General features: G+C 43.2%; 1 protein-coding gene across 1 annotated transcript; it reads right to left on the bottom strand.

Annotated features, from left to right (window-relative positions):
- Window positions 1-224: 224 nt before the first annotated feature.
- LOC133746226 (E3 ubiquitin-protein ligase WAV3) lies at window positions 225-3,546 on the bottom strand. The gene is made up of 2 exons (XM_062174400.1): window positions 2,775-3,546; window positions 225-2,674 (listed from the first exon to the last, which is right to left on the bottom strand). The coding sequence occupies exons 1-2, from the start codon at window positions 3,123-3,125 to the stop codon at window positions 761-763; spliced, it is 2,265 nt and encodes a 754-aa protein (XP_062030384.1). The 5' UTR covers window positions 3,126-3,546; the 3' UTR covers window positions 225-760.
- Between the last annotated feature and the right edge of the window lie 5,873 nt (window positions 3,547-9,419).

Genomic DNA, 9,419 nt, shown 5'->3' with positions numbered 1-9,419 from the left:
GCCATCGATCCCAATCTATGAACGCTCAGTTTTGCGGCTAGACAAAACCCTAGTACAACAAAAAATCTCATTTTAATAAGGTGAATAAAAATAAAAAGCTGAATAGGGTGGCATTGCTTATAAGGACGTGGTTCTCAGCACAAAATTTTGTAGAATTTGACTGTCTACAGGTGTGCTATCAACAAAACTATGATTATTGCACCCCACAAAAAAATACAGAGATATCATAAAATGGAGCAGAAGACAAGGAAGGACATTCAATTCCCAAAAGTTATGCTGTGACAATATAGTAACCGGATATATGTTCATCATATATCCTATACAATCCAAGCAAACTTCCTTCATTCTGTCCTACTTTGTTTTGTGCTCCTCTCATAATCATACTCCTTTGCAAACCCATCATTAAAATCTCTACACTTTATAGCGTGTCCATTGCACTTGCACCTTTAAGTTCTGGTTGGTACTCTCTTGTTCATCATGAATTCCCAGAATAGTCGAGCACAGATAGAATTGTCTCAAAAGATGTATGGGATCAAAATTGAAAAAAGCACAAAAAACAAAAGGACAAAGCTAGCTTAAGCATCCATTTCTACCCAATCAATCAAGTTTTCTGTAGGGTATGCTAACTACCTCTCCCAGTGTTTTTAGTCCTCAGACCAGAAAAAGGGCGCGCCGTCTAGTACCAGCTTGTCCCTATTACATAATCATCACAACAATAACAATATCCCCCCATTTCAATTTTTATTCTAGAAATTGAAAATTAAAACCTAGCATTTTCAAAGCCGTGCAAGTCACTGACCCTATTCAACGACTTCTTCATCATAGCTACCTTAGCCAGCTTCTCCGCGGCTCTCCATGCCGAAGAGGGCGTCAGCGGCTCTCCGTTTTCATCGACAGCCGCCGACGCCGCCATTTCTCTCTCGCTTACTCTCCGCCGCTGCATTATCATCATCTGCTGCTGCTGCTCCTCCAGCTGATTCTGCCTCTTCCAATGCAACTCCGCCAGCTGAGCCTCTAATGTCCGAACGTACTCATCAGCCGAAGCCAAGCCGGACTGCATGAGCAGAGCTCGAGTCGATGCTAGCAAGTTATGTGCACTTTGGAAGTCATTGTGCTCAACCAGCCTCCGTGACTCCGCTACAGCACGCGTAGTCATGAAAAGTCTTCTCAACCGTTGGATCTTCGGATTCGAGGACACCGATCGGACGGCTGACTGCGTGAGGGGCACTACTAGTCCCTGCTCCTTGCCGTAGACAACTTCTTGGGTCGCCGGGTCTTTGTATAAGCACCGAACTGACATCACATGGTGGGTCCCAGCAGCCGATGTAGGGATACGAAGCTCAACGAGCAACTCCCTCTCTTCCTCGGCGTACAAATCTCCGAGCCGAATCGAAGACGAGCCGTGCACGGTGGGCCGTCCGTTGCAGGAATAAATGGCGGTTATCTCAGCCGGAGCCGAGCCGGATGAGAAGCCGAGCTGAACTCTCAAGTCCTGAACCACGACGCTGAGTAAACCCCCGACGCATTTGGCAAAGGCGTCCTCAGCCGGCTCCTGGCAGTAGCCGGCGTTATGCCCGAACCCGAAAGCATGAACCGGAATCTCAATGTGGGCGAAGCGGGTGGACGACGCATCGTTTGAGACCTGACGTTGATTGGTTGAGCCGGAGTTGTTGACCCTCTCGTCCTGACCGTCCGATAAGAGCATGATGCTCGCCACTGGATTCCTCTCCCTCCGGTCTTCCAGAACCTTCGTGGCCTTCATCAAGGCCTCACTAACGCTACTCCCTTGACCGCAGACCAGCCGGTCAACGATGCGCCGAGCCGCGCGCTGGCCATGAGCCGTCATTCTCTTCAACGGCATCAGTCTCTTTGGTGAAGCCGAGAAAGCCACGATGGAGAGCCGATCAGCCGAGCCGAGCGAGGAAATGACCAAACGCATGGCGCGTTTCAGCATCTGAAGCTTCCCGCCGGTCATGCTGCCGCTGACGTCGAGCACCGTCACCAAATCGATCGGGGCACGGTGGGAAGGGTCCAGAATCGACGCGCTGGTAGTCTGACGAGCCGACGCCGGCGGAGCCTTGACTGTCAAAGCCACTGCGTAGGTCTCGAAACCCCGGCCGGAGGACAGCAAAGCAGCCTCCGGTAACAGCCTGACCTGCACATTGTTCCTGAAATCTCTGCCATTATTTATCTGAGGATCATCAGAATACTTGACGGAAGAGGAAGTGTTGGGATTGACGAAAAAGCCCTGGAACTCTTCGACGTCATCCTCGGCGTCCTCCTCCTCCTCCTCCTCCTCCGCCTCGGGAATGGGGATAATCCGGCCTCCGACGGACGGAGACAAGAGTGGCTCGTCATCGTCGTATGGCTTCAACGTGTATCTGGGGGAGGCGGATTCAGCTAACACCTTTTTCTCTTCGACTTTGGGCATGGGGGTGACAGGTGCCGAAACGGCGTCGTTGGCTGGCGGGTGGGAATCAGGGCTGGGACTCTTGTGCATAGCCAGTAAAGGAACGTCTTTCCATGTGGAATTGCAAACTGGGCAGATGAGGCTTCCATGCTTCCGTACATAAGAAGCTATGCAAGGAAAATGAAAGGCGTGACTACACTCTGCTGTGTAAATCGCTGTGCCTTGCCCAGTCTTCACACTATTCAAGCAAATTCCACAGCTACTCTGAAATTCAAAAACCCAAACAAATTAATTAATTAGAATAAACAAGGTCACAGTCGTGCTTAATATATGAAAATGGTAATAGAAAAATGCTAAGACTTACTCGAAATTTGAAGCTGTTCTTGAAGAGGGAGAGCTTGAGAGGGGATCGAGGAGAAGACGGATTAGACGATTTGGGAGTGCTGGTTTTGATTTCAAGGACCCTCGGGCTCTCGGCAACACTATTATTCGTAGGCATACTATTCGATTTTTGAAGTAGAGCTTCCGACCCTGTTTTACAACGTAGTTTCGGAGTTGACGGGTTGCTACCACCGGAGGAGAAGAAGCTCAGTCGGGTTCTTGGGCTCGGGCTCGGGCTCGGACTCGGGCTTCTCTGCTTTTGATCTGAAACTCTGTGTTCTGATGGATCTCGAGGAATCGTAGTGCAAAAGGCTCGTCTCCAACCAGTACCCATTTCTCTCGATTAAAAAACCCACTCGAAAAGATCAAAAGGAAAAAAGAAGCACTAGAAGCTAGTCTGAGGAAGAAGAAGAAGAAGAAAAGTGGGTTTGTTTTTGGTCGATCTGAGGACAAAAGGGTAGGACTGATTTTTGTGAGAAAAGCATGGGATCAAAGCAATGAGGACAAACTATTGAGATGAATAAGATAAACAGAGAGACACAGAGATGGCATGGACCTGTTTCTCTTCTTCTTCTTCTGCTCTCTGTTTTACTCGATGGCTTTTGTTTCTCTCTTTTCTATTAAATAAAAAGAACAAAAAGATCTCTGCGCCCAAAGAGACTAGAGATCTACTGCTACTCTATCTCTCTCTCAGTCTCTCTCTCCTTTCTGATCAGATTCAGAGGCTCACAGACTCGAGGCCTTTGCAGAGGATTGAAATATTCATTTATATTCGTTGGAAAAGGTGATTCAGGGATTTTATTTACCCTCGGTAACCGCCACGTGTGGGTTTAATTTTACCTCTTCTTGTGTTTTTTTACTACTTAACCGGTCAACTTCTTCGGACCACGTTAAGCCCACCGCATATCTCACCTGTATGATTCCCTTCCCTTATATGCTCCATGCTCATTTAGGACATTACCTCCACGCGCCTGCTTCCGTCGTGGTAGCAAAATGGGTCACGTGATCCTCATCACCATGTCAGCCCAGCATTTCTCAATTCTCATTCGATGAATTTTATCCAATATATTGTATAATTACAAGGCAAATACTTAGGTGGGGGTTTCCCCACCACGTGGCCTTACGGCCACCCAATCAAAACAAAGGAAATTTTTCATCTCTTCCGAAACTGCCCCTGTTCTCTGAAGTGAAATACCCAAAACACCCCTCCTGCTGGGCAGTGATTGGCCCTCCCCACCACGTGTCCCTACGGGTGCCCCACGCAAGATCTTCTCTAATTACAATATACAGGTAATAAAAGGAAACTGACACAGATGGAACGGGGTGGTGGGATAAGAATGTAGATTGTGTTCTTCTCTTTTCTGTTTTTTTCACACCAAAACAAAGATGGTAGATTTCTTATACAGTAAATATTCAATTTATTACATGGTTCAATGTATTTTTAGATAATATAAGTATAGTTACTAGATTGTCATTATTAGCCCGTCGGTAGTATATGAGAATATTTCTAGATAATAATTTCACTTGTTTTGGACTAATATCTAATTTGTTACTTTGTCAGATATAATTTTTTATCTTATTATTTATGGTGAATTCAGATTATAGTAAACAAATTCTGATAACTGTGATAGGTTTGTAATACATGAAATCATTCTTAAAAGACTTTCACAAATTTAGAAAAATATGCCGTAGGTGGTATTAATGAAGGATCTGATATAAAATGACAAAAATCTCCAATATTAGAAAAGTTAAATTTAACTAAATAAGTTGAAATAAAGATGAAACATAATAATATCCGCTAGATTTAACCTTTTGTTTTTTTTTAACTGAAGTTGTACCCACAGACATTGGTTAGTTTTTAAGGTGGGGGTGGGGTGTTCCATGTAACGTACCAATTAAGGGTGCCTTTCAGTATATTCAACATTTCGAAAGCAGTTGTAAATTTTAAAACAATGGGGTAAAATGGTTGCAGGTCCTGGCAAGTGCAATGGAGGGCATGTCAGTGTTTTCGAGACCACCACTGGTGATGGTAGACCAGTACAGGCTCAGGGCCTCCCGTTAGGTACAACAGCATATCACGGCCGAACTTTACATGAACCCTAACCTACTTACTTGCGCAGGTGTCCACCATCTATGAATTTAGGTACAATAATAACTGAATAATCCAGATAAATAAACTAAGTTTGTTTCAATCATGTTATTAGAAATGATAACATGGGAGTAGACCATCCTATCGGATACGCCTGATACAATTAAATTGCCGTGATTCAGTATGATTATTACATGAGCATTTATGTTGTACACCCATGATCAAAACGAATGTTTAACTACGCACGTACGACGGTATAATTAACTGATCAAGTCATGTCAAGACGAACTTTGAATGAAAATGCGACACAAAATTTTGTACTATACACGAGATGCATTCAATTGAAAGCGGCTTTTAGATTTTACGACACTGAGCATTGATTTAGCTCAATGTCATAGAAAATACGAACATACATAGAGATGAGTTTGTCTGTGTTGATCCTAGTACCTTATGATCTTTGCATTTTTTAAATTGTACTAAAAGTTTACGCCAAAACGACCCTATGAGCCCTCTCTTGAATCGCACATCAATCCACTTCTTCCAACCGTAATAATCTACTCTTAAAGACCATATTACGACACGACAAGACAAACTCATTGATTGATAGTTTTTTTTTTCTCTCTTTATAAGGAAAAAAAATTTACAATGAAAATCCATGACAACAACCTTGTCCAGCCAATCCAAATACAACCTTAGAATCTCTACACACAAATAGTATATTCTTAAATAGAAATTCTTAGGATTCAAATCCTCTCTTATTCTTAAACAGCGTCTACATCCTCTTAGCTGGGGCTACCTCCATTATTGAAACCAGCAAAAGCCTCCAAATTCCACCACTCACAGTACATTACTTACACTTATGACTTATCAAACCAATGCGCCCTTAAAGCTTCACAAGTACAGCTAGAATAGTTTACTAGCATTTAGTACCTTCCCAAAAAACAATCACAGCCACAGTAAAAATTCAATTGCTGTGTCAGCAAATCAATTGGTCAATAATTTCGACACTACTACTCTCTGACGGTGTGGTCCCCCTAGCCTCCCTCTTCCTCCGTAGGTCTCTCAGTCCAACGCCGTTAGCTACTCTGCTACTCTATCTCTCCAACTTTTTATAGCTTCCAGTTGCCGACGTCATCTTCGTCAAAACCAATAACTGAAACAAAGGCTTTGTCAAACGTCAAGTGTCAACTCCGCTTTGGGAATTAGAAAGCTAATCTTAATCTAATCATTTGTTAATTACCGACTAAATCCCTTTTTGAGTGTTTTTCAAATCAAGTTAGGCCGGAGTAAAAAAAAAGCGGCTTTACTTTAACTTTGTTTACTATTATCGATTATGGCTAATTTTTCTTCCTTCTGGATCACTTACGTGCAGAAGCAGGAGACACGACTTTAATGGTTTTTGTTTGGGTAGACAGCACTCAACCTTTGGGTAATTTTTTTTACCGCGAGGAATTTGGGATTTTGTTTTTACCCTTTGGGGTTGGCTATTATTGGTTGATGTTTCGAAAGTTGCAAAATTATGGGTTCTGAAGACTGGAAGAGAGCTGGATTGGATCTCCAATGGAGAATTGTTACCCAAGGTAGGAAGGTAACTAATCCATCATCCATGGTTGTGTGTGTCCATGTGTGACTGTGTGAGTGTCAATCAAGCACGTATGGAATGTACTGGAGTTTAGCTTTTTACCTCACGCAATGGTACGGAGTAGGACGTGGTCGCAAAGTAAGTCTTACTGACTTACTGACATGGAATGTCATCTCACTCTGGTCAAGTATGAACAACGCAACATGCTTTACCTAGTTTTCCGATATTTAAAGACAAAATTTAAATTTAAATTCTGGCTACAAGAATATCTTTTTTGTTCTTATGTCATAGTAATTTTGTATTTTTCTATTGTATGATAGGTAGATATTAGATTTATATATAGAAAAAATCGTCTAAACAGTGTCTGAATTTTTTCGAATTATTAACTTTAATACCTATATTTTGAAAAATTTCAAAATGGTACTTAAAAATTTAAACCCTATATAATTTTTTTGTACCTAGGAACAGTAAAAACGTTAACCCCATTAAATTTTCAGGGGTAAAAGTGCTATTTCCGAAACAAAAACCTTTTTTTAGGAGTTAACCCTCTCCTTTCAACTGCTTTCGGATTCTTTTCTCTCTCTTTCTCTGATTGATTGATTCACTTCACAACAGTCTCTTTAGAGGAAGAAAGAAAGAAGAACGAGAGATTGATTTTGATGCAGAGGGGTTTTATAATCAGCAGCATGCAAAGCAAGTCGGAGGAGGAGCGAGTGTGAAGGCCAAGATTCGGAAGTTATTTCAAGAAATTAATTTGGACCCCCAAATGTCTCTGGGTGTCTTGAACTCCATTTTCTGGCCTCGCCTGGACGTCGGACCAGCATCGTTGGACTCCTCTCGGCGGCGCGAAGCGCAACCCCGTCGTTTTCCGACTTCGAACGACCTGCGACGGTGGCAAAGCAAAGCCCGAAAGCTTCTCTGGTTTTTCAGTGTGGTTTCTGATTCCGGTCAAATCGAGACATCTCACCGGTATGGATGACTTCGACTTGATGTTCCCTTCGTGTCTGTGGTCTCAGTTTCGACACCCAACAACGGCTCCGGTTCCGACTCCCAACAGCGGCTCCGATTCCTTCGGGTTCGGGTAAGTGGGGCTCCGAGAAGGGTAGTTTCTGTTGGGCTTGAGAGAAACTGCAAAGCATGAGAGTGGGGTTATTGTGGACGTTGAGGAGGTTGGTGTTGGGAAGTGTGAAGGTGAAGGTAAAGAGGAAGGAGGAGCTACTTGCACGCCATCTTGATCTCCATAATGGATTTGGACTTGGGTATCCTTAGCAGCTCGTAGAACGACAGCTCCTTCGGCAGCGGCGTTTTGGAAGCCACGGCCGTTAATGGGTTTGGAGGATTGTTGCTGATGTGGATTTCAACCAAGACCAGGATAGAAGGGAAGAAAAAAAAACTGAAAGGACGAAAATACTCCTGAAAAGTTAACGGGGTTAACGTTTTTACTGTTGCTACGTATGAAAATTGGATCGGATTTAAATCGTTAGGTACCATTTTGATATTTTTCAAAATATAGGTATGAAAGTTAATAGTCCGAAAAAGTTCAGACATTGTTTGGACGATTTTCCCTTATATATAATAATCTTTACTAATAAAAGGATGCCTTAATATGTAGAATGAGCCTAAAATCCTAACAGCCGCAGCGTGTGGCTCTCAAAACCAAGACCCTAACGCGGTACGTCGGCCTCCTACATCGCTGCTCCATGGCTTCCATAGAAGATGTCACTGCTACTTTTGCTGCTTCTCTCGCTTTGGCCGGAGATGATGTCGTGGATATCTCTCATATGGCTGGAGGGAGAACTCAACATGGAACACAAGCTTTCTTACTGGCTCGTCACATAACGACAAAGAGATTCAGCGCCCCTGAACTGCAACGCCATTTCTGGCTTATATGGGTGCTTAAATGTGGTTTCAAAATGCAAGACAGGAACACAGATCGATACGACTTCTGGTTTGACTTACGCCGGGATTGGAACAAGGTCCACGGTACTTCAACAAGGCCCCCGTCGTCCTGCAAGCTTATGACGGCCTTGCTCAGCCCCAATCTGTGAAGATGGAAACCTTATACTTTTGGGTGCGCATAAGCAATATTCCACCGGCCCTGGAAGACAAGAAAACGATTATGAATGTTGCATCCATCGCTGGTACATATCAAGACATTGATAAAAATTTGCTTGATTCAACTGGTAAGATTCGAGTTCATGTTGGCCACGAAATCTCCAAGCCTTTCTTTCCTAAGAAAACCCTAAGGCTAGTTGTTGGGGTTGTTGAAGAGTTCTCTTTCTTTTATGAAAATCTAATTGAAAAATGTAGGAAGTGCAATCTAATTTACCATGCACAGGGGGTTTGTCAAGCAGTGCACAAATCATGAAACAAAAGTGTAGAAGCATCTGATGCACAAAGGCTGCAGCTTCCATAGTCATTCATGGGTTTTGCAGAAAACAGGTTCGTGAATGGGACTTTTTAATTTCAAGGCATTCAAACACCTATACTGCCTTCTATAGCATGAAACCTGTTTGGTTCTGTTAATAGCAATAAGCCACGAAAACCGGTTGTCATTAAAAGCTCAGGGACTGATAGTAGATCCACCAGTAATGATGACACTCTTGCTTTGATCCCAATTGAAGATGTACCAAAGGACTTGAAGAGAAGCAGGCATGCATCCCCATACTCTTCCCCAAAGAAACCAAAGTTTCTGCTCAATGTGAATCACTATGACTTGGCAAAGGAGGTAATGGCAAAGGAGGTAATGGCTCAGGTAAGAGTGCCTGAGTTCCCAACTAAATCTCTTGGTTTAGTTGAAACTCCAAAAGGCATGCTTGTTCCAATGGAGGTGATTATGCCAAAAGAGCCCAAGAATGGGGCTGATAGTGATCAGTTGGTTACCCAGAAGAAAAGGGGTCGTCCTTTGGGATTGAAGAACAAAAATCCCTCCAAGTTAAAGAAAATTCTTGCTGAAG

Source organism: Rosa rugosa, chromosome 4, assembly GCF_958449725.1.
Source record: "Rosa rugosa chromosome 4, drRosRugo1.1, whole genome shotgun sequence".
Classification (NCBI taxonomy): Eukaryota; Viridiplantae; Streptophyta; class Magnoliopsida; order Rosales; family Rosaceae; genus Rosa; species Rosa rugosa.
Note: the sequence above shows the minus strand (reverse complement) of the source record. Positions and strands in the feature narration are given on the sequence as shown.